This window comes from Cherax quadricarinatus, chromosome 5, assembly GCF_038502225.1.
Source record: "Cherax quadricarinatus isolate ZL_2023a chromosome 5, ASM3850222v1, whole genome shotgun sequence".
In the NCBI taxonomy this organism is placed as follows: domain Eukaryota; kingdom Metazoa; phylum Arthropoda; class Malacostraca; order Decapoda; family Parastacidae; genus Cherax; species Cherax quadricarinatus.
Window position 1 is genome coordinate 26,577,304 of NC_091296.1, and position 26,880 is coordinate 26,604,183.

The 26,880-nt window shown below is 45.2% G+C and overlaps 1 protein-coding gene across 14 annotated transcripts in view; it reads left to right on the plus strand.

The window, feature by feature from the left end:
• Positions 1 to 26,880, plus strand: part of LOC128684792 (paired box protein Pax-5-like) — a 463,405-nt gene that overhangs the window by 366,117 nt on the left and 70,408 nt on the right. For all 14 annotated transcript variants that reach the window (XM_070101246.1, XM_070101285.1, XM_070101288.1 and 11 more), the window contains one exon: positions 18,321 to 18,538. In XM_070101246.1, the coding sequence (XP_069957347.1) occupies positions 18,321 to 18,538 (218 nt within the window). The remainder of the gene's footprint in view (positions 1 to 18,320; positions 18,539 to 26,880) is intronic.

A 26,880-nucleotide genomic window follows, 5' to 3' on the forward strand; every position in this document is an offset into this window, starting at 1 on the left:
GGTTCTATCTCTGGTTCGGGTGGAAACAGGGCGTTTCCTAAAGACACCTACTGTCCCTGTTCACCTAGCAGTAAGTAGGTACCTTGGTGTTAGCCGACTGGCGTGGGTCGCATCCTGGGGACAAAATCTAATTTGACCGAAATGCTCTGCATAACAAGGTATGTCGGTATCAATCGTATAATGTATTCCTAGAAATAATAATAATTATTATTATTTACTGGCTATTCATCTCTTGTGTTATACTGATTTATATTGACTTGAGTTTGCAGTCTACGTTTCCCTGAGTCTCTCTCCACCCTCCGCGGCAGGAGGAAATCTCTGGGTTAACAAGATAATCATAAAAGTCAAGTAGGGCGGGATGAGTGCCCTTGTGAGCGTATTATCGGTCTGCGAACAGCGCCGGCGTCCCCTCCGCCCTTTCTCCTCGCTCATGTGTCCCGCCGGCAACAGAAGGACCAATGTTTACAAGCGATTGAACACCAATACGCCTTCATAAACAACCAGCCGTCAGCCAACCGGCCGCTTCTGGCTGTCATCTGGCAAAGGCTCTGGTTATATCCTCGTCCTGCCAAGGCAGTCATCTCCCCAAACGGTTTTAATATAAGTAATGTGATGTTGCTTCACTTATGTGTGAGAGCGGCCGCGGTGGCCATGATTCCTCAAACCAACAGAGAGATCACCGGCCGTGGGGGTAAAAAATGCTACCTTTGTGTGAAACCTTTATTAATTCAGACGTTTTTCCACGACTGGATTTTATCCAGTAAATGATAAACTCCTGGATCGGGCGAAACATCATTATAATAAATAGTCATGCCCGGGACCGGACTTCAGAGGCAGGAAATCTTACGAAAGTCGTCGAAGGTTTCACTGTTTCACCGCAAACATGTCGTCTTTCTCACTACTTGTCTTAGGTCGTTGTTCATCCAGATCACCGGGTGAAACATCGTTCATCCAGATCACTGGAAGAAACATCGTTCATCCAGATGACCGGGTGAAACATCGTCCATCCAGATCACTGGAAGAGACGAGCAACTAGTCATACCTCATTCAATCTAACGGCGACACATTTCTACACTTCGCATTTCATCACCAGAGACAAAAATGCTCCAACAGGCATAGAGACGACAAGTACAAGCACAAGTCTGAGCAGTGCTGTCAGCGTAGCTTCTGTACACGATAGAAGCACTGCTGGTGATCTGAGAGAGAGAGAGAGAGAGAGAGAGAGAGAGAGAGAGAGAGAGAGAGAGAGAGAGAGAGAGAGAGAGAGAGAGAGAGAGAGAGAGAGAGAGAGAGCTCCATTAAGCCCATATGGTGGAGAGAGCGCGATGAACGCCATCTACCAGCAAAAATGATGATTAAATTGATAATCAGCCCTCCGCCCTCCGCTTCCCGATGCTTCTTTTACAAAGTCCGAATAAATGAGGCAGAAATAACGAGAGTCGCCAACTGTGTCTTCCGCCGTGACTGGCTACCGGAGTAACGCGTCCGTCTAGCCATTAGCGGACGGAGGATAGAACCTCCGCTACTCCTTTCTCTGAAGCGGCCCACACGGGTTTAGCTCTTCGTGTAAATATAAGAATCCGCCTTGAACACCAGCCTTTTTTTTTAGTGGGTGTAGCAAAATTTGATACATCAGCAGCGTGTTGCTGCTGTCCCCGGACGCTTCAAGTTCTTGATCCGAGGAATTGAAGGTGTTCTCTCCTTCCTGGGGTCGAATCCTGTTGCATGCGTAGTCTTTATGGGTTTAGTGCTTTCCACTGGTTGAACTGAACATGAACGGCGGAAAGCGAGAGTGAACTGAACGGTGAACTTGTGTGTGAGAACTGGATGATGAACAGGTGTGAACTGGATGATGAACAGGTGTGAACTGGATGATGAACAGGTGTGAACTGGATGATGAGCAGGTGTGAACCGGATGAACAGGTGTGAACCGGATGATGAACAGGTGTGAACCGGATGATGAACAGGTGTGAACCGGATGATGAACAGGTGTGAACCGGATGATGAACAGGTGTAAAGATGACTGTGAACAGGTGTGAACTGGATGAAGAACAGGTATAAATATGATGGTGAACAGGTGTGAACTGAACAGTGAACAAGTGTGAATTGGACGGGGAACAGGTGTGAACTGGTGTAAAGATGACGGTGAACAGTGTGAAATGAACAGTGAACAAGTGTGAACTGGATGGTGAACAGGTGTGAAATACCTGCTTTATCGCGATTCATAGCAAGTGTTCACACTGAAGTGTCATTTCTATAGAGCGAGAGTGTTAGCAAGAGTGTTAACGAGAGTGTTAGCAAGAGTGTTAGCAAGAGTGTTAGCAAGAGTGTTAGCAAGAGTGTTAGCAAGAGTGTTAGCGAGAGTGTTAGCGAGAGTGTTAGCGAGAGTGTTAGCGAGAGTGTTAGCGAGAGTGTTAGCAAGAGTGTTAGCAAGAGTGTTAGCAAGAGTGTTAGCAAGAGTGTTAGCAAGAGTGTTAGCAAGAGTGTTAGCAAGAGTGTTAGCAAGAGTGTTAGCAAGAGTGTTAGCAAGAGTGTTAGCAAGAGTGTTAGCAAGAGTGTTAGCAAGAGTGTTAGCTAGAGTGTCAGCGATATAGAATGTAGGTCACTCTCAGAGATCACTGGTCTGCTTGGACCAATGGACAGAACACTGGTCTGTGTGGACCAGTGGACCAAAGCACTGGTCTGCGTGGATCAGAGCCCTTGTCTGTGTGGACCAGTGGACCAGAGCACTGGTCTGCGTGGACCAGTGGACCAGAGCACTGGTCTGCGTGGACCAGTGGACCAGAGCACTGGTCTGCCTGGACCAGTGGACCAGAGCACTGGTCTGCCTGGACCAGTGGACCAGAGCACTGGTCTGCCTGGACCAGTGGACCAGAGCACTGGTCTGCCTGGACCAGTGGACCAGAGCACTGGTCTGCCTGGACCAGTGGACCAGAGCACTGGTCTGCCCGGACCAGTGGACTAGAGCACTGAGCAGAGCTGGTCTGCCTGGACCAGTGGACCAGAGCACTGGTCTGCCTGGACCAGTGGACCAGAGCACTGGTCTGCGTGGATCAGTGGACCAGAGGACTGGTCTGCCTGGACCAGAGCACTGGTCTGCCTGGACCAGTGGACCAGAGCACTGGTCTGCCTGGACCAGTGGACCAGTGGACCAGAGCACTGGTCTGCCTGGACCAGTGGACCAGAGCACTGGTCTGCCTGGACCAGTGGACCAGAGCACTGGTCTCGTGAATCATCAACATGGCGGTGATGATCAAGAACGTCATTTTAATCACTCAACGAGATTATCTTCAACTGACGCGCCTAATCATCACCTATTGTGCGATTATTTACAGGCCTTCTGGGGGAGTGCTGGGGGAGGGGATTAAGGTTAACTGGGAGAGGGGATTAAGGTTAACTGGGGGAGGGGATTAAGGTTAACTGGGGAGGGGATTAAGGTTAACTGGGGGAGGGGATTAAGGTTAACAGGGGAGGGGACTAAGGTTAACAGGGGAGGGGATTAAGGTTAACAGGGGAGGGAATTAAGGTTAACTGGGGAGGGGATTAAGGTTAACTGGGGAGGAGATTAAGGTTAACTGGGGGAGGAGATTAAGGTTAACTAGGGGAGGGGATTAAGGTTAACTAGGGGAGGGGATTAAGGTTAACTGGGGGAGGGGATTAAGGTTAACTGGGGAGGGGATTAAGGTTAACTGGGGAGGAGATTAAGATTAACTGGGGGAGGGGATTAAGGTTAACTGGGGAGGAGATTAAGGTTAACTGAGGAAGGGGATTAAGGTTAACTGGGAAGGAGATTAAGATTAACTGGGGGAGGGGATTAAGGTTAACTGGGGAGGAGATTAAGGTTAACTGGGGAAGGGGATTAAGGTTAACTGGGGGAGGAGATTAAGGTTAACTAGGGGAGGGGATTAAGGTTAACTAGGTGAGGGGATTAAGGTTAACTGGGGGAGGGGATTAAGGTTAACTGGGGAGGAGATTAAGGTTAACTGGGGGAGGGGATTAAGGTTAACTGGGGAGGAGATTAAGGTTAACTGGGGAAGGGGATTAAGGTTAACTGGGGGAGGAGATTAAGATTAACTGGGGGAGGAGATTAAGGTTAACTGGGGAGGGGATTAAGGGTTAACTGGGGGAGGGGATTACGGTTAAAAAATCAGGTTTAATTTAAATATTTAATAAAGTAATTTAAATATTGGATAATAAAAACTTGGTTTAATCACTATCTTGGTTTAATAAAAATCTCGGTTAAACAAAACATCTTCATTTAAAACACTCTTGATTAAAAAAAAAAATATTTAAAACACTTTTATTTAAAAATTAACTCACGTGTCGAAGAATTTTAATGAAATTTTTATTTAAGTAATTCAAACTATTTAGTCAGTATAATGCTTAAGTAAGTATAATAATAATAATAATAATAATAATAATAATAATAATACGCAGGTTATACGTACATACAGAGGTGTATTTCTCTATTTTTGTCTGGTGGAAAAAAGGAGTTCAGTGGAACTTTGATGACTGTGGTGCAGTCGGTAGGCTTCAAACCCCGATAACCAACCAAGAAAAAATAAATAACGGTAAATATCACAAGGTTTGATGAGCAGTTTAGGTAATATTAAGTCCATGAATCTGGGCAGAATGTAAACCTGCGGTAGAATAGATGACAACATTGATTGTTGACCATTATTAATCAGGAGAAAATTAAGTGCGAGTATGCTAGAAAAAATGAAAGTGGCTGTAGATGAGGAAGGTGTCTGTGTCCTGGTGATGCTGTGTGACAGTGGTGAGAGTATGTCTCTCCTGGTGATGCTGTGTGACAGTGCTGAGAGTATGTCTGTGTCCTGGTGATGCTGTGACAGTGTTGAGAGTATGTCTGTGTCCTGGTGATGCTGTGACAGTGTTGAGAGTATGTCTGTGTCCTGGTGATGCTGTAACAGTGTTGAGAGAACGTCTGTTCTGGTGACGCTGTGATGGTGCTGTGTCCTGATGATGCTGTGACAGTGTTGAGAGAACGTCTGTGTCCTGGTGATGCTGTGACAGTGGTGAGAGTATGTCTGTGTCCTGGTGATGCTGTGACAGGTGCAAGACTCAATTGGTATTGTCCGCCACCCTTGCTCATGACGTCTCTTCAATACCCACGTTACTTCTGCCTCTATACACACCCTACACACCCTCCTTACACAACTTCCCTACACACACTACATACCCTCCCTACACACCTACCTTCCCCACACACACACCACTTTCTCACACTTCAAGATTTCGTCATTTACCCAGAGAGAACATTTCATATCACCTCGAACCGATACCAAGAAACAGTCATCCCCAACAGCCTGACTACTGGTTGTTATGGTAGAGTGATTTACCCTTACAGCAGTCTCGCACGCGGCGAAAACCAGAGAAACGTGAACCCAACTTGTGACACAGAGCACTCATCCGTGGAGGCTTGTACTACACAGCCAAATGGGAATCCAATGCTCTCAATGCTCACTTAATTATTGCACTCAGCCAAGTGATGGGGTGGTGGGTAACTCATTGATGTAATTGATGAGTAGATATGTCATGTGTCTGCTCGTTCACTTGGATGACAGTGACCTCCAGACCTCCCCCAGTGCATTCTGTGTCTCAGGTCCCTTTCAATGTGTTCTGCGTCCCTCAGGACCCCTCCAGTGGGTTCTTTGTCTCTGAGGACCCTTCCAGTGTGTTCTGCCTCCATCAGAACCCCTCCAGAGTGTTCTCTGTCCCTCTGTACCCCTTTAGTGTGTTCTGTGTCCCCTAGGACTCCCACAATGTGTTCTGTTTCCCTCAGGGCCTCTCTAGTGTGTTTTGTACCTCCATGACCACTCATGGCTACTCTAATGCGTTCTGCGTCCTCCAGAGTTCCCACAGTGTGTTCATGTCCCTTCGGACCTCTGTAGTGTGTTTTGTGCCCCATCATGGCCCCTTCAGTTTGTTCTGTGTCTCCCAGGGTTCTCCCAGAATATTCTGCTCCTCCTCAGGGCTTCCCAATGTGTTCTGCTGTTCTCAGGGCTCCCCAATGTGTTCTGTGATCCTCAGGGCTTCCCCAGTGTGTTCAGTGATTTCCAGTGCTCTCCAGGCTCCTCCAGTGTGTTCTATGATTCCTAAGGTTCCCTCAGTGTGTTCTGTGTTCCTTAGGGCTGCCTCAGTGTGCTCTGTGTTCGGTTGCTAACAAGCCCATTAATTGGTGCAAAGAAGCTTATTAGTTTGTGCTAGCAAGCCGTTTACTTGATGCTATCAAGCCGTTTACGTCGTGCTAGTAAGCCGTTTACTTGGTGCTAGTAAACCGTTTACTTGGTGCTGGCAAGCCTGTTACTTGGTACTAGCAAGCCTATTACCTAGGGCTACTAAGCCCACTACTAGGTGCTAGCATGCCTATGAGCTAAGACTCCAAACCTACTAAGTGCTAGTAAGCCTACGTAGGGCCTATTACTAGGTTCTGGCAAGCCTATTCAAATATCGACTGACTGGATAATTTCAAGTTAAATGTAAGGAAATAAAAGTAAATAAAAGGAAAGGAGGGTTCCCCTCTGTGCTGGTCCCCTGAGAGTCTTCCAATAAAGTAAAAGTGCATCAGGGGAGGAGTACGAATTAATAAAGGAATTTATTAGCAATAAAGGCAGGAAGAGCAAATGTAGGCGCGTTCTCAGGGGAGAGGGGAGGTGGAAGGGGCAGATGAGGAGGGGGAGGAATGGTGTACTATTGTCTTTAGTTTCTCCTACACTGGTACCACTACTACTACTCCCACCACTGGCACAACTACCACTATCACTGCTTCCACTGTGATTATCCTCTCTCAGCATTTCGTGAAGACAGAAGGTCATTTAGTGGCGAAGGATGCACTTAATAGTGCCGTCGCTTATTACATATGACGCGTAATGTTAGCAAAACCTGAGGTAGATCAAGTAAACACTATCCCTTCCTGGAGGACTCAAGCATAGCGTGCGTGATTGCGTAAATTCTTACGTGAGTGCAAGTTTTTCTCAGCCTCATCTGTGTGCTGGACGAGGGCGAATAACATACCATATGGAATTGCGTCAAATGTATCCCTGAATGATGACTTAAAACTAACATTGAGAATAGCCAATGAGGACAAGGAAAAGCTACAAATGGACTTAGACAAGCTGCAAAATTGGTCACATCTTGATAAATGCAAGGTTATCAAGACTGAGGAAAGAGCGAGGAACCGGACACAAGGTGGATTCTCAAGGAAAAGTCTCCAGACCACACTCGAAGAGAAGTTTCTCAGAGTGAGCATAGTGCCGGGCATATTACCAGACCCACACATCAACTGAATAACCCATGCAGCATATGCTCGTCTGGCAACTCTGAGCGTAGCCTTCAAGGATCTTGACGAAGAGTCATTCATGGCTCTTTATTTAGTATTTGTGAAACCTTTCTTCAAGTAGCCTCACGAGGCCTGAGTAATGCGCTGGACACTTGCAGCTCCTGGGATGATGGAAACCTGGTGAGAACTGAGTATAATACTGTATACATGCAGCTGCTGAGATGATGAAAGTCTGGTGAGGCCTGAGTATACTGCTGGACACATGCAGCCGCTGGGATGATGGAAGTCTGATGATGCCTGAGTATACTGCTGGAAACATGCCGCTCAGGTTGCAGGGCTACGGGCCATCTCACGGTGACATTAACTTACTGTCTGACACTTGAGCTGTTGACCCGGAGCTGTGGGGAGCGTCCGGCCACAATGAGCTGAGGACTGGTGTCCTCTCCAGTGATATTAACCCTTGTGTCCTCCTGCGGTAAGGCTCAACCAAGCTTCATACACACGCTGAAACTGGAGCTCTCTTCAGACACACTTCTAAATATTACACTCGCTGCCGCCGCCTCCAAACAGCACTCAGAGCATTGAGTCTGAGTTGTTGTGCTCCATCACAGTGACACTCAGAACTCTTGAGTCCAACACGGGTAAGCCAGTGGCAGTGCCACTTACTGCTGCCACTTACTGGTAGGTGTGAACCAGGGAGAACCCATGCAGTGGACCAAGATAATCACCCACCTGTTGCTTCTTATACATCCCATGTGCCACAGAAAGTAATAAGTGAGTGGAGTCATAAGGCCTTTATACAACACCTGTCTGTATGTTGATAGTTACACAACACCTGTCTGTATATTGATAGTTACACAACACCTGTCTGTACGTTGATAGTTACACAATACCTGTCTGTATGTTGATAGTTACACAACACCTGTCTGTATGTTGATAGTTACACAACACCTGTCTATATGTTGATAGTTACACAACACCTGTCTGTATGTTGATAGTTACACAACACCTGTCTATATATTGAGAGTTACACAACACCTGTCTGTATGTTGATAGTTACACAACACCTGTCTGTACGTTGATAGTTACACAATACCTGTCTGTATGTTGATAGTTACACAATACCTGTCTGTATGTTGATAGTTACACAACACCTGTCTGTATGTTGATAGTTACACAATACCTGTCTGTATGTTGATAGTTACACAACACCTGTCTGTATGTTGATAGTTACACAACACCTGTCTGTATGTTGATAGTTACACAATACCTGTCTGTATGTTGATAGTTACACAACACCTGTCTGTATGTTGATAGTTACACAACACCTGTCTATATATTGAGAGTTACACAACACCTGTCTGTATGTTGATAGTTACACAACACCTGTCTGTATGTTGATAGTTACACAACACCTGTCTGTATGTTGATAGTTACACAACACCTGTCTGTATGTTGATAGTTACACAACACCTGCCTATATGTTGAGATATACACAACACCTGTCTGTATGTTGATAGTTACACAACACCTGTCTGTATGTTGATAGTTACACAACACCTGTCTGTATGTTGATAGTTACACAACACCTGCCTATATGTTGAGATATACACAACACCTGTCTGTATGTTGATAGTTACACAACACCTGTCTGTATGTTGATAGTTACACAACACCTGTCTGTATGTTGAGAGTTACACAACACCTGTCTGTATGTTGATAGTTACACAACACCTGTCTGTATGATAGTTACACAACACCTGTCTGTATGATGATAGTTACACAACACCTGCCTGTATGTTGATAGTTACACAACACCTACCTGTATGTTGATAGTTTAACAACACCTGTCTGTGTGTTGATAGTTACACAATACCTGTCTGTATGTTGATAGTTGCGCAACACCTGTCTGTATATTGATAGTTACACAACACCTGTCTGTATATTGATAGTTACACAACACGTGTCTGTATATTGATAGTTACACAACACCTGTCTGTATATTGATAGTTACACAACACCTGTCTGTATGTTGATAGTTACACAATACCTGTCTGTATATTGATAGTTACACAACACCTGTCTGTATATTGATAGTTACACAACACCTGTCTGTATATTGATAGTTGCGCAACACCTGTCTGTATATTGGTAGTCACACAACACCTGTCTGTATATTGATAGTTACACAACACCTGTCTGTATATTGATAGTTACACAACACCTGTCTGTATGTTGGTAGTCACACAACACCTGTCTGTATATTGATAGTTACACAACATCTGTCTGTGTTGATAGTTACACAACACCTGTCTGTAAATTGATAGTTACACAACACCTGTCTGTATATTTATAGTTACACAACACCTGTCTGTATATTGATAGTTACACAACACCTGTCTGTATATTTATAGTTACACAACACCTGTCTGTATATTGATAGTTACACAACACCTGTCTGTATATTGATAGTTACACAACACCTGTCTGTATATTGATAGTTACACAACACCTGTCTGTATATTGATAGTTAAACAACACCTGTCTGTATATTGATAGTTTTCGTTCTCACCGATGACTCCTCAGTGAGAGATTCTCGTGATTCCTCATTGAGAGGTTCTGCTGACTCCTCATTGAGTGATTCTGCTGACTCTTCAGCGAGAGATTCTGCTGACTCTTCAGTGAGAGATTCTGCTGACTCCTCAGTGACTCTGCTGACTCTGTGACAACAGAATGGTGGTTGAGTATGTTTGTCACGACAGAATGATGGCTGTGTATGTTTGTCATGGCAGAATGGTTGCTGGGTGTGTTCGCTTATCTCAGCGTGTCAGCTCACTGTTGACACTGGTAATTGTAAGGGCGGGGTGCACACACCGCTCTTCGTAATCGATTCCAACACTGATATTAATTCGAGTGCGTGAAACCCGATCAGCGGAGCGGGCGTGGGTCCGTGAACGTGCGGGCGTGGATGCGTGAGCGTACGGGAGCGTGTTTACGTTGTAAAACAAGGGGAGGTGCAGTGCGTGCTCAGGACAGAGGCACTGTGCTCACCCCTGTAGTTTCTCTTGTATGGGACGACCACTGACTTAATGTGTGTGTGTGTGTGTGTGTGTGTGTGTGTGTCTGTGTGTCTGTGTGTCTGTGTACTCGCGCGTGCGTGCGTGTGCGTGTGAAAGTGAAAATATTTTTGTTTATGGAGTACCGGGATTCGATCTGCCTAGCTGAACCATCCAGCCATAACCAAGGTATCAGTTCTAATAACGCTATTTGCCGGCTTGTTCCATTCAGCTACAAAGCTAAATGAATAAACCCGGTTTAATGTTCTTATTAGAGTTTGCCGCCGAAATGGCTAGTTTATTGTGCACCCCACATCCATCCTATGGACGGTAGAGCAAGAACACATGGATTCACAAAAAGCCTAGGAACTAGGCCCGAAAAGGCCTAGGAACTAGCCCGAAAAGGGTTAAAAGGAGTACATCTGGATGTATATACACGATTTGCCTTATCTGTCTCAGCAGATTTAGAATATTTGCTTTTAATACATCCAATATCATATCTTCAGTAAGGAGGTACCTTGACATATCACAGAAGCCGTTATATTTTCAATATTTTCCATTGCTACAGGTGTTCCACTACAGGTGTTCCACTATATATCAGTAAGATCTCGGTCCGTAAAATCAAACACTCTCAAGTAGACATCGGTTTAATCTCGGATCGAGATGTGCCGATCTCTTTTCTGTTTCATTTTCTCGGTAAAAGTCGTTCCTCACTTTTCTGAAAATAAGATACCAGATATATTAAGCAAATGTCCTGCATTTACTTGCAACAGATGAGACAGATGTATTCTTTGAGCTAATGTTCATAGGATGGATATAGGGTGTACAATATACTAGCCACTACCGTCCACAGGATGGCTAAAGGGTGTACAGTACACTAGCCACTACACAAATAACCCGCACATAAAAGAGAGAAGCTTACGACGACGTTTCGGTCCGAATTGGACCATTTACAAAGTCACACTAACCAGACTTAGGGAGCACAAAAATAGTGTTAGGCTTGCCGACACTAACAATGCTCTTTTCTGTCACGTCAGAGATCATAGCCATCCTATTGACTGGTCTTCTGCTAAAACTGTCTTCCCTACTTCCAACTCGAACAGTCGCCGTCTAGTTGAATCCTCTCTAATACACAACTTTCCTTGTATGAATCTTAGCCCTGGCTTCGTCTCTGTAGATGCCTTCCTCTCCCACTACATTGTAAAATGCTCCAAACTTCAGAACACCCGTGACTTAACCTGACTCCTCATTTTTTCTTTCTTTTTCTTCTTCTCCCTCTTCCCCTTTCCTCTTTCCTTTTTCTCCTCTGGGTTGTCTTTTTCTCTTCTGTCTCGTGTTTCTCTTCCTTCTTCATTTATTTCACCACTTCCCCTTTCACGCACCTCTGTGCGCTTGCTCTCCCTCTGTGGGCACCTAGCTCCCTTGCAGTGCTCCCCTTCCTTTGTATTTGACTGGCTCGTCATCCTTATTCCCCACTTCTACCACTACCACTACTGCTACCTCTTCTACTACTACTACTACTACTACTACTACTACTACTACTACTGATGAAATTAAGACACATGTGCGGCGTCTGGGTGTCTTTGTTGTGGACGTTTCGCCATCCAGTGGCTGGCTGGATGGCGAAACGTCTACGATAGAGATGCCCGGGTGTTGCGCATGTGTCTTAATTTCATCTTGTCGGTATTATATACCATTCTTCTACAACTGCTACTACTACCACCATCTCTTCCTGCCTATACATAGCCGTTCTGCTCCACTTCGGTTTAGTGTGACTTTGTAAATGGTCCAAGTCGGACCGAAACGTCGTCGTAAGCTTCTTTCTTTTATGTGCGGGTTAATTGTGTATCGCTCCAGTCACGGTATTGTGCCTTTTTTGTTATTATACTAGCCACTACCGTTCACAGGATGGCTAAAGGGTGTACAATATACTAGCCACTACCGTCCACAGGATGGCTAAAGGGTGTACAATATACTAGCTACTACCGTCCACATGATGGCTAAAGGGTGTACAATATACTAGCTACTACCGTCCACAGGATGGCTAAAGGGTGTACAATATACTAGCTACTACCGTCCACAGGATGGCTAAAGGGTGTACAATATACTAGCCACTACCGTCCACAGGATGGCTAAAGGGTGTACAATATACTAGCCACTACCGTCCACAGGATGGCTAAAGGGTGTACAATATACTAGCTACTACCGTCCACAGGATGGCTGAAGGGTGTACAATATACTAGCTACTACCGTCCACAGGATGGCTGAAGGGTGTACAATATACTAGCCACTACCGTCCACAGGATGGCTAAAGGGTGTACAATATACTAGCCACTACCGTCCACAGGATGGCTGAAATATACTAGCCAGGGTGTACAATATACTAGCCACTACCGTCCACAGGATGGCTAAAGGGTGTACAATATACTAGCCACTACCGTCCACAGGATGGCTAAAGGGTGTACAATATACTAGCCACTACCGTCCACAGGATGGCTAAAGGGTGTACAATATACTAGCTACTACCGTCCACAGGATGGCTAAAGGGTGTACAATATACTAGCTACTACCGTCCACAGGATGGCTAAAGGGTGTACAATATACTAGCCACTACCGTCCACAGGATGGCTAAAGGGTGTACAATATACTAGCCACTACCGTCCACAGGATGGCTGAAGGGTGTACAATATACTAGCTACTACCGTCCACAGGATGGCTAAAGGGTGTACAATATACTAGCCACTACCGTCCACAGGATGGCTGAAGGGTGTACAATATACTAGCTACTACCGTCCACAGGATGGCTGAAGGGTGTACAATATACTAGCCACTACCGTCCACAGGATGGCTGAAGGGTGTACAATATACTAGCTACTACCGTCCACAGGATGGCTGAAGGGTGTACAATATACTAGCTACTACCGTCCACAGGATGGCTGAAGGGTGTACAATATACTAGCCACTACCGTCCACAGGATGGCTGAAGGGTGTACAATATACTAGCTACTACCGTCCACAGGATGGCTGAAGGGTGTACAATATACTAGCCACTACCGTCCACAGGATGGCTGAAGGGTGTACAATATACTAGCTACTACCGTCCACAGGATGGCTGAAGGGTGTACAATATACTAGCCACTACCGTCCACAGGATGGCTGAAGGGTGTACAATATACTAGCCACTACCGTCCACAGGATGGCTGAAGGGTGCACAATATACTAGCCACTACCGTCCACAGGATGGCTGAAGGGTGTACAATATACTAGCCACTACTGTCCACAGGATGGCTAAAGGGTGTACAATATACTAGCCACTACTGTCCACAGGATGGCTAAAGGGTGTCCACAGGATGGCTAAAGGGTGTACAATATACTAGCCACTACTGTCCACAGGATGGCTAAAGGGTGTACAATATACTAGCCACTACCGTTCACAGGATGGCTAAAGGGTGTACAATATACTAGCCACTACCGTCCACAGGATGGCTAAAGGGTGTACAATATACTAGCCACTACCGTCCACAGGATGGCTAAAGGGTGTACAATATACTAGCCACTACTGTCCACAGGATGGCTAAAGGGTGTACAATATACTAGCCACTACTGTCCACAGGATGGCTAAAGGGTGTACAATATACTAGCCACTACCGTCCACAGGATGGCTAAAGGGTGTACAATATACTAGCCACTACCGTCCACAGGATGGCTGAAGGGTGTACAATATACTAGCCACTACCGTCCACAGGATGGCTGAAGGGTGTACAATATACTAGCTACTACCGTCCACAGGATGGCTGAAGGGTGTACAATATACTAGCCACTACCGTCCACAGGATGGCTGAAGGGTGTACAATATACTAGCTACTACCGTCCACAGGATGGCTGAAGGGTGTACAATATACTAGCCACTACCGTCCACAGGATGGCTGAAGAGTGTACAATATACTAGCCACTACCGTCCACAGGATGGCTAAAGGGTGTACAATATACTAGCCTCATCTTTAAAAAACTTCTAACTTTTCATTTATGTTCATCACAAAGGGTGGGTTGATGCACCTGTTGAAACTCACTGGTGAGCGAAACGTTGTTCTAGTAAACACTTTCAGTGCATTAAGCGTTTGTTAACTTGTCGAGGTTAAGCCTTTGCTCATCAGGGTTTATAGCACTTTATCCAAACATTATGATGTGTGAGGAGCCTTCGTATTTTCTTTTCAGTTTTGCAATGCATGTTTCCTCACTGTCTAAGGTTCATCGTGTCTGTCATTTTCACCACAATGGTTCAAGTCCACCATGGTTCAAGTCCACTATGGTTCAAGTTCACCATGGTTCAAGTCCACCATGGTTCAAGTCCACCATGGTTCATGTGCACCATAGCAAATAGGTATACCTTTAACTTCATATTCGTCATATCACTGACGTATACAAGGAATAGAACCGGTTCCAGTCCTGATCCTTGCAGGACCCCTCTCGCAGCCCTTGCCCATTTCCACACCACCTTCCAGATAATCACTTACTGTTTTCCACCGTGACTCAAGTCTACTATGCCAAGTACCATAGCACCATTCATGGCATCGATCACTAATATGATGGCCTCATGGCAATTATGTGAGTAGAGTTAGGTAGCGCGCGCGCGCTTGTGTTTTTTTTTTTTGTATGTGTGTGTGTGTGTGTGTGTGTGTGTGTGTGTGTGTGTGTGTGTGTGTGTGTGTGTGTGTGTGTGTCGCGTAATTGCTGACGAAGGATCGAGCCTGTATCACCCCTTGAGCTAAATGATGTACAGGGATTAAGCGATGCACACTCGTGTGTAGTAATAACCACTGTAATCATGTTACCGACTTGGTCCCATGTCATTTGGCGGTGGGTTATATAGTACCTGCTCCTTTCCCTGTCTTTCTTTGGAACTGGACTCAAAACACCCTGTCTGGGATCATAACTGAGGTCATAACACGCCCTCTGGGCTCAATTACTTTATTGTCAGCCCAGACATGGCTACTCTGTCCCAAATTCTACACACGAAGAGCTCAATTATGAATAACGGAAATCCTCCTCGGCTCTAATAAAGAGCCGGTATCTGGTAATGTTGGCTGCCATGTCCACTCTCACTGAATAACACAATATTGATGGAAATATACACCAGTGCCACCTCAAGAGGCGATAGTAACAACCATCTAGCCGTACCCTAACCATTTAGTTATACACGTAATTACGCTAGCATGTAGCTGTAACCACCATCCAATCTCCACCAGCACTATGTATAACCAGTACTAGTGTCTACCTATAACCAGTGTTTACCTATACCAGTACCAGTGTCTACCTATAACCAGTGTTTACCTATACCAGGGTCTACCTATAACTAGTACCAGTATCTCCCTAAAACCAGCACCATTATCTCCCTACAACCAGCACCAGTATCTCCCTACAACCAGCACCAGTATCTCCCTATAGCCAGTACCAGTAGCTTCAATATAGCCAGTACAAGTATCTCCCTATAGCCAGTACCAGTATCTTCTTATAGCCAGTACCAGTATCTCCTTATAGCCAGTACCAGTATTTCCCTATAGCAAGTAGCAGTATATCTCTATAGCCAGTACCAGCGTCTCCCTATAGCTAGTACCAGTATCTTCCTACAACCAGTGCCAGCATCTTCCTGTAGCTAGTACCAATATCTCCCTACAGCCAGCACCAATATCTCTCTGTAGCCAGTACCTGTATCTTCCTATCACCAGTACCAGTATATCTTTATAGACAATACCAGTATCTTCCTATAGGCAGTACCAGTATCTTCCTATAGCCAGTCCAGTATCTTCCTATAGCCAGTCCAGTATCTTCCTATAGCCAGTACCAGTATCTCTCTATAGCCAGTACCAGTATCTTCCTATAGCCAGTACCAGTATCTCCCTATAGCCAGTACCAGTATCTTCCTATAGCCAGTATCAGTATTTCCCTATAGCCAGTACCAGTACCTTCCTATAGCCAGTACCAGTATCTCCCTATAGCCAGTACCAGTATCTCCCTATAGCCAGTACCAGTATCTCCCTATATCCAGTACCAGTATCTCCATATAGCTAGTACCAGTGCCTCCCTATAGCCAGTACCAGTATCTTCCTATAGCCAGTACCAGTATCTTCCTATAGCCAGTCCAGTATCTTCCTATAGCCAGTACCATTATCTCCCTATAGCCAGTACCAATATCTTCCTATAGCCAGTACCAGTACCTCCCTATATCCAGTACCAGTATCTCCCTATAGCCAGTACCAGTATCTTCCTATAGCCAGTACCAGTATCTCCCTATAGCCAGTACCATTATCTCCCTATAGCCAGTACCAGTATCTCCATATAGCCAGTACCAGTATCTCCCTATAGCCAGTACCAGTACCTTCCTATAGCCAGTACCAATATCTCTCTGTAGCCAGTACCTGTATCTTCTTATAGCCAGTGCTAGTATCTCCCTATAGCCAGTACCAGTATCTCCTCATAGCCAGTACCAGTATCTATAGCCATTACCAATATCTTCCTATAGCCAGTACCAGTATCTCCCTATAGCCAGTACCATTATCTTCCTATAGCCAGTACCAGTATCTTCCTATAGCCAGTACCAGTATCTTCCTATAGCCAGTACCAATATCTTCCTATAGCCAGTACCAATATCTTCCTATAGCTAGTACCAGTATCTCCCTATAGTCAGTACCAGTGTCTTCCTATAGCCAGTACCAGTATCTTATAGCCAGTACCAGTATCTTCTTATAGCCAGTACCAATATCTTCCTATAGTCAGCACCAATATCTTCCTATAGCCAGTACCAGTATCTCCATATAGCCAGTACCAGTATCTTCCTATACCCAGTACCAGTATGTCCTTATAGCCAATAGCCAGTACCAGTATCTTCCTATAACTAGTACCAGTATCTTTCTATAGCCAGTTCAGTATCTTCCTATAGCCAGTACCAGTATCTCCCTATAGCCAGTACCAATATCTTCCTATAGCCAGTACCAGTATCTCCCTATAGCCAGTACCAGTATCTCCCTATAGCCAGTACCAGTATCTTCCTATAGCAAGTACCAGTATCTCCCTATAGCCAGTACCAGTATCTTCCTATAGCCAGTACCAATATCTCTCTGCAGCCAGTACCAGTATCTCCCTATAGCAAGTACCAGTATCTCCCTATAGCAAGTACCAGTATCTCCCTATAGCCAGTACCAGCATCTACCTATAGCCAGTACCAGTATCTTCTTATAGCCAGTACCAGCATCTTCCTATAGCCAGTACCAATATCTTCCTATAGCCAGTACCAGTATCTCCATATAGCCAGTACCAGTATCTTCCTATAGCCAGTACCAGTATCTTCCTATAGCCAGTACCAGTATCTTCCTATAGCCAGTACCAGTATCTCCATATAGCCAGTACCAGTATCTCCATATAGCCAGTACCAGTATCTCCATATAGCCAGTACCAGTATCTCCATATAGCCAGTACCAGTATCTCCATATAGCCAGTACCAGTATCTCCATATAGCCAGTACCAGTATCTTCCTATAGCCAATACCAGTATCTTCATATAGCTAGTGCCAGTATCTATAACCAGTACCAGTATCAACCTATAATCAGTACCATTATCTAGCTATAGCTAGTACCAATATTTTCCTGTAACCACTATTAGTATCTCCGTATACCGATTAATATCGCTCTGTAACCACCATCAATATTACCTATAGCTATTAATATCGCCCAGTAACTACCACCAGTATTGTCTATAGCCATCAGTATCGCCCTATACTCACCACCAATATTGCCTATAGCTATCAGTATCGCTCTGTAACCACCATCAATATTTTCTATACTTATCAGTATCGCCCTGTAACCACCATTATTGCCTATAGCTATCAGTATGGCCCTGTAACCACTAGCAGTATTGCCATTTAGATACCAGTATTGCCTAGTAATCGCCTACCATCGCCGTGCCCACAGAATCGTGCGCAACAAGGCGGCGGAGAAGGCGAAGCACGGTCTACCAGGCACGATGTCACCTGTGTCTCAAGCGACCTCCGTCATTGCCCATGCTCCACCGGCGCCACACGAGACCGCCCTCCAGCGCCCCGGCTCCTACTCCATCAACGGCATCCTGGGCATCCAGGCCCACACAGATCCCAACGGCAATATCAACAAGAGGAAGAGGGAGGACTCCGGTGAGTACAACTCTGCATGGCACTGTGTTGATGTTGTGTGTGTTCCTCGTGTGTTGTCACGGGTGTTTAGTAGGCACCCTACATGTGATTTTACACTGAAGTTAGCGATAGGTATGTCAGATATAGTCCTCTTCCCTACCCCCTCCCTCCCCCTTACCCCTCACCCCACTCCTATCTCTCAGCGCGTCATTGGTGATGTCGATGTGTAGAGACATAGGGATATGTAGTAAGGTTAGTAATGAGTGCGACTAAGTGTTGATGAATCTGAATCATAGGCAGGAAGTTGGTCTCCTATACACACGAGTGAGTCGAGGTGCAGCAGCGTCTCATCTTCTCCTGTCTTCGTATATCATCTCTTGTATTGAATTAAAAAAGCCGTTGGTTGGCGAATCGTTTTCAAATAATGCGAAGACAATTGAAGATGAGGTATACAGAACTATACACACCAGACAGTGGGAGGGAAATGTACATGATTGTATTTCAGTTGGACAACTTTACTGAAGACTTCTAGGCGGGAGGCCTTGTCATGGACCGGGGCGCGGGGGCTTTGATCCCCGGAATAACCTCCAGGCCCTTGCACCTTCATCACTTCAGGAGCTTGTATTCGTAGTGATCAAGGTCCATTGATTGAAACCTCTTCAATAAAGGTATCCCAACACACAAATAACCCACACATAGGAGAGAGAACCTTACGACAACGTTTCGGTCCGACTTGGACCATATACAAAGCCACACTAACACAAAAGAGTGAGGGAGACAGTACATATAAGCGGGTAATTTGTGTATTGTTCCAGTCACAGTATTGTGCCGTTTTTTTCTTTAAAGTGTCCCAGTTAAACGCATTCGTTTTCATTCATTTCCATTCCTTTCCCCATCATATAGCGATAGATTTCTGGACCATCGCCTCCGCTTCTCCGGTCTCAGACTGGGTCAACCATCACATACCACACACACCGCTCTTCCTGGTTGATTACTTGCAGGTCTGATTATCAATATTTTCGTTATATTCGCGGGGAAGCGCTAAAATTACAGCGTTCGTCCAATCACTGGGAGGTAATAAGGTTTGATTCACGTCTACTGATTATTAGCTTTCCGGGCCCCGAATTCTAGCCATTCCTGTCTCCCGGGACCCGAATTCTTGCCATCCTTGATCCTGGACCCCCGGTTCTTGCCATCCTTGAATCTGGGCCAGCAATTTTTGCCATTTAAGCTTATCGGGCCCCCAGTATTCGCTATTTATGCCTTCTGGGCCCCAAACTTTTCTGTCTTCACAGGACCTTTAACTCGAGCATGAGCGCTTACATAGAACAAACACACACACACACACACACACACACACACAAACAATTATCTTGGGTATATGCTAGACGCGCTACTTTAAGCATGATTTCCAATCTGAAAAAGGAATCATTGAAAACTCTGTACACAACAAACATTAGGACGGTCCTCGAATATACAGCACTGGCGTGGAACCCACCTGCAATGTAAAATATAAACACACATTCACTCTCTCTCTCTCTCTCTCTCTCTCTCTCTCTCTCTCTCTCTCTCTCTCTCTTTCACACCTGCTCATACAGGAGGATGCATCAGGAATCACTACAGACACGTCTATGATCAATACCCTGACTGGGGATGGCCTGGCTCTCTCACTTACCTAACCATGTCATCTACTGCTCACCCGTCTCCTTTCCTTACCTTCTCTTCTGTCATCCCCCTTACGCCTTACCCCTTATTCTTCCCTTTTGACCACCTCCCTTGCCCGTTTAATGTCTGTCTCTCTATCGTCTGCCCTAAAGAACGGTGTAGTCCTAAGAAAGAAAATTCGGTGTGTTGATGCCTTGGCTACGGTAGGATTGGCACTACTGTGCCAAATTTACACAGTAGTGACACACACACATACACACACACACACACACATACACACACACACACACACACACACACACACACACACACACACACACACACACACACACACACACACACACACACACACACACACACAACTTCCTTTTCTCAAGGATTTTAGCGCTTCTCCATGTACCATAATACTCTTCAATTTTATCATTTTTCTTCTGCTATTATTACTTCTACCTTGGCTGTTACAGTGACTGAATTAAAGGATGCGTTCGATAAGTTTTTTATATTTCTTGTGGGATTCTGAGTTTTGTATGAGTGTTTTACAGTTAATTATCTTGAGGCAGTTCACTGTCTCTCATAGACCAGATGCTGTACACCCGGTGCTGTATACCAGGTGCTGTAGACCAGGTGCTGTAAACCAGTGCTGTAGACCAGGTGCTGTATACCAGGTGCTGTAGACCAGATGGTATAAAGTCTATGCAGTAAGGTGGTCTTATTTCCATGTATTTCCAGACCCTCCTCAGACTCGTCAGTTAGTTACTCGTTACAGATGGTAATTTCAACATACATGTACTATCGGATAGGTTAAAAACTTCACTTATCTCCTGTTTATTCAGATGCAATAACGTACGTATTTTATAGCATCATAAAGGCTATTATCCGGTGATTGTACTGCTGTCACATTGGCCCTACTTCCGGAGATTCCTATAAAAAATTAAAGGTGATGTATCTGACCTGACCTGACCTGACCTGACCTAACCTAACCTAACCTAACCTGTTCACCTAAACAAACCCGCATTTAGGATAGGAATCTTTCGATGACGTTTCGCTCCGTGCTGGACCATCGTCAAGTCCAAGCTAACAGTGGTCCAGGATGGACCAAACCATCGTCTTATGGTTCCTCTCCTCAGTGCGAAGTTCCACCCTCGGTACTGTGACCTTTTTTCCCCCTTCAGACCTAACTTAAATGACGTTTGAACAGAATATATATATATATATATATATATATATATATATATATATATATATATATATATATATATATATATATATATATATATAAGCAAAAACCAAGAACAGTAAGTAGTATGTTAAGGTCTGACTTATTTGTTTATATTCTTGTTTAGATGCGCAGGCAAGTAACTAGCTGAGGAATGTGAGGTTGGAATGAGCATTCCACTCAGGATTAACCAGCTACAACAGCTTCACAAGTTTTGCTTCAGTAGAACTGGAGTAACTATTGCTAGGGGAACCAGTCACCAGATGTACCGTCGGACACTTGGCCGACAGACATTTGATCGAAGGACAATTAGCCAAACTGATAATTTGGTTAGGTTAGGTTTGTTATTTTATGACCTTCTTAATTTTGTTTATTTTTATTCTTTCTAATGTTTGGGAAATATGCTGTGATGAATGCCAGTTCGGCCATATGTCCGTTCCGTGAAATGTCCGTCGGCGAAATGTCCGGGAGCCGGTATCGTTAAACCTTTCTCGTTGCTATACCCATTCAGTTTTCCTCCTATATTTTCCTTAATTTATAAACAAACGATAATATATACATAAACACTAGTGCCCAGTAAATGCAACAGTGACGGCATAAAACTGACGGATACATTAAAGAGTTGATCGGACGAGTGAGGAATCTATCAGCGAATCGTGGTGGCGTTCAAGTGGAGTGTGGTGGAGATTTCCAGCTGTAGCTTCCAGATGAAGGGTGGTGGAGGCTTCCAGGTGGAAACACTATTACCAGGTAGACGACACTGTCCTCATTACTAAGCATCAGTAAGGACCCCACTAACCCAGGAGACGGGAACCGCGCGTGTAATGGAGCAAGGCTTGAGTGACCCCCAGTAAATACATCAACGCACGTAGAAAATGGGAAGAGGTGGAGGAAACTTAGAAAATTATCATACGGATTTCTGTTAAGATAACACTAAGTTATCCAAGTTACCTATCTATCTGTATTTCTTCACACCAGTGACTTGCACTCTAAATGGCTGAACTACCGTGTAAATGGCTGATCTACAGTGTAAACGGCTGAATTTTCCTGTAAAATGTCTGAGTAATACTCTCAGTGAAGCAAATGTCTTAGTGTTACCATTATAAATATCACTCGAGTTCAGTGTCACTGTGTCACTATATACAATGTCACATAGTGAATCTCGGTAGCACGGTCGACTCGCAACTGAAGGACCCGGGTTCAATCCTGGGCGGGGGCGAGACGTCTGGACAAGTCTCCAAACACAACTTCTGCCCCTAGTCACCTAGCGACAAACAGGTACATCGGTGTTAGTCGCGTGTTATGGGTCGCCTCCTGGAGAAGTGGATCAAGGAACCCCAATGGAAATAAGCCACACTGACCTTGGGTTATCCTGGGTTACTAACCCTCCAGGGAAAAGAGCCTGTAGGCTGCCTTTTCTTCGTTTTCACGGGATCTTTTAGGCTGAAGAGGAAATGTAAAATATCTGAAAAAAAATACAAATAATTTCTCTTCCATAATACTCTTGAAAGCAAACAAATGTGTGCACGCACAAATGTGTGCACGCACAAATGTGTGCACGCACAAATGTGTGCACACACAAAGAGTGCATTATGTAGACCTTACATAGGCTAACTCAATAAAGTCAAACAATGTTGAATTATTTCCATTACGGGTCCCCTGGATATTTCGTTATTGTGGAAGATAAAGTGGAAATGAATATTTTGCGCTAACAAAAGATATTGTAAAGTGTTGAGTGCGAACGTTGGTGTTTACAAAGGGCAAGTAGCCACGGAACTCGGCTTCACACTCACACAACAAAAAGTCGACCGCTTTTCTGGTCTCACCATTGGAGTGAGTGCGTGACCACCTACTTATCAGAGGGGAAAATCTTATTGGTGTGGACGGTGGCCGAGGGTTGTGGATGTGTGAGGCAAGAGAGAGAGAGAGAGAGAGAGAGAGAGAGAGAGAGAGAGAGAGAGAGATGAAGGAAAGGGGTGTGAGGAGAAACAAGAAGATCCGGGAACACTCGACAAATAGCCCTTTGTTGCAACACACATTGCTTAACATTAAGGTTCGCTTCAGATTTTGGTTAAAGTGATTGACGAATCTCTCCCATTTTCTTTCCCGCCTTCCCTCTGTCTCTCCGTCCCTCCTTCCTTCCGTGCCTCCTTCCCTCCGTCCCCCCTTCCCTCCGTCGCTCCTTCCTTCCCTCCCTCCTTCCCTCTCTTTTTTCTTCCATCTCGCCACAAGATTGATAGAGTGGGTAATCGGTATCCTGGTATTGATCTGCTCTCGCAACCTTCATTAAAGCAGACTTCCTCATTGATAAAAGTGCATTCAGCATCACCATCTAGAAAGTCAGGCACAGAAAACAAACATTGCTTCAGATGGGGAACTTCGGAGATTATGTAAATCTGTAAAAGCTTAGAAATCAGCTGCTATAGAGAAAGTGCACTGACGATGGGTTGGGTGGGGGAGGGGAAGGGAGAGGAGAGGGGGGGGGGAAAAATGGCACCCATCATTAACTTCCTTCCAAGAGCTTTCACACAGGATTGAATCCCCCACTCTGGATTAATACTCGACTAAGTGCGACTTGATTTACACCTACCGGAGCTGTTATATCCACCGGCGGAGTTGCCAAGCCTCCGTACCTGCTGCCTCGATCAATGCAAAACTTCCCACTTGTGCACGGAGAGAGACATTTCGGAGTAATCAACTCGGCTGCCTCAAGGACACTCCCGAGAACGTATTTGTCACCGACGAATCGCGATATGACTCGCCCGGATAAAAAAAAAGAAGATTATATAAAAAAAAGCTTTTTGAATAATGTGGAAGGTGGTTAGGTTGGCATCCGTGATGGGTCCGCCACCAAGACGCTGTACCACGACCTATCGTGCGCAGTTTTACCACCCCCCTGATTGCAATTAATTTCGCCCTGGGAAATCGCTTATGCCTCATTTGTACGAGTTAAAAAGGATGCCGGCCATTAAAACCCATTTATTCAATTAGATTTTTTTAAGGAAAATTAAGAGCGGTTCTGTGATGGTGGTGGCACATCCCCAGCCACAAGATTGAGTGATTTTCCCCAAACCAACGAGCAACAAGGTCGGTGTTGTGGTGCAGCCAAGCGTAATGTTGCACTGTGTTGAGCAACACCTCCACCTGTGTTACCCCCTGCAACACAACCATCACCGTATTAAAAGCTGAGGTGACTATATAAAAGAGAGAGCAGAGATCATTACATACACAAAGAAGGGAAACGGGGGAGAAAAATACATTAGAAAGCATTCTTCGTGAGCCTACACAGCCGGAGATTGACATGGAAATATGTTCATCCATTAACTTATGATCCCAAGCCTCTCTTAAAACTAGAAGGAGACTCTCCGAGGTGCTAAACATTCCATCAGATTAATGAGTTGGTGTGCGTGCGTGTATGGATGAGTCCCAGGTGTTTACCTCTTGTCTAGAACACCTACCAGAATTATCGTACCTCAGGGGGTACAGCAGTAAATTAGTCTGAGTCTGGATGGGATACTGTGCTAATCGAAATTTAAGCATCCCAGGCTCAGTGGCTGTTGTTGTGTATCAACAAGTTTCCCCTCCCTCCCTCTCTCTCTACCTCTCTCCCTCCCTCCCTCTCCCTCTCTCTCCCTCCCTCGTGATTAGATCTGATCACCACAGATGCCTTTAATTTAGTATGTTGCCAGTTTAATTTTACCAAAGAATCGCACTCTAATTTCCTCGCTTGTTTTTTTATATACTTTTATTTCTGTTCTTTTCATTTTTTTTTTCGTTTTTTTTTTTGTTTGGCAAAAGGGTAATGTGATTAGAGTCGACGGGATCCAACACAGTTGGTGTCCTGTTCTCCACATTATACTCACAAACTCTCAAAGTCTCGTCTTCTGAAGCTGACTCCTGGGAGAAGCTTATTCGGTTTGCACGACTTTATGAAGCTTGTGTGTGTGTGTGTGTGTGTGTGTCTGTACTCACCTAGGTGTGGTTGCAGGGGTCGATTCCTGGCCCCGCTCTTCACTGGCCTCTACTGGGTCACTCTACTGGGTCACCATGAGCTTTATCATACCTCTGCTTAAAGCTATGAATGGATCCGGCCTCCACTACATCGCTTCCCAAACAATTCCACTTCCTGATTACTCTGTGACTGAAGAAATATTTCCTAACATCCCTGTGGTTCATCCGAGTCTTCAGCTTCCAACTGTGACCCCTCGTTGCTGTGTCCCATCTCTGGAACATCCTGTCTCTGTCCACCTTGTCAATTCCTCTCAGTATTTTATATGTCGTTATCATGTCCCCTATGTGTGTGTGTGTGTGTGTGTGTGTGTGTGTGTGTGTGTGTGTGTGTGTGTGTGTGTGTGTGTGTGTGTGTGAGTGCACTCTCGTCTCCAGGGTAACAGAATTACATAACACAGCCCTCGCTATAACAAATGGAAGTTCACACACACATACACATACACCCGCGCGTGCATACACGCACATTCACAAACACACACAAACATACAGACACACACACACACACACACACACACACACACACACACACACACACACACACACACACACACACACACACACACACACACACACACTGCAGCATACGGGCGCCTGGCAAACCTAAGAACAGCATTCCGACATCTAAATCAGGAGTCATTCAGGACCCTGTACACTGTGTACGTTAGGTCCATATTGGAATATGCAGCGCCAGTTTGGAACCCACACCTAGCCAAGCATGTAAGGAAACTAGAGAAAGTGCAGAGGTTTGCAACAAGACTGGTCCCAGAGCTAAGGGGTATGTCCTACGAGGAGAGGTTAAGGGAAATCGACCTGACGACATTGGAAGACAGGAGAGTTAGGGGGTATGTGATAACGACATATAAAACACTGAGAGGTATAGACAAAATGGACAGAGACAGGATGTTCCAGAGATGGGACACAGCAACGAGGGGTCACAGTTGGAAGCTGAAGACTCAGATGAACCACAGGGACGTTAGGAAGTATTTCTTCAGTCACAGAGTTGTCAGGAAGTGAAATAGCCTGGGTAGTGATGTAGTGGAGGCAGGATCCATACATAGCTTTAAGAAGAGGTATGATAAAGCTCATGGAGCGGGAAGAGTGACCGGGTAGCGGCCAGGTGAAGAGGAGGGGCCAGGAGCTGTGACTCGACCCCCGCAACCACAACTAGGTGAGTATTGTTAAGATACCGTCCCTGGAACTATCTAGGCTCTGTAACCCTGGCACTACGCAACCCCAGGCAGTTAGTATCCCTGGGACTACGTAGACCTAGGCAATTAGTATCCCTGGCACCAGGTAAGCTCACGCAGTTAGTATTCCTGGCACCAGGTAAGCTCAGGCAGTTAGTATCCCTGGCACAATATAGGCTCACCTGTCTGTGTGAAGACTCCATCAAACAACACATATGAACACAGAAGAATTACGGAGGCTTGAAGGCCGAAAGTCATACTAATGCCTTCGTTCCTTGACCCTT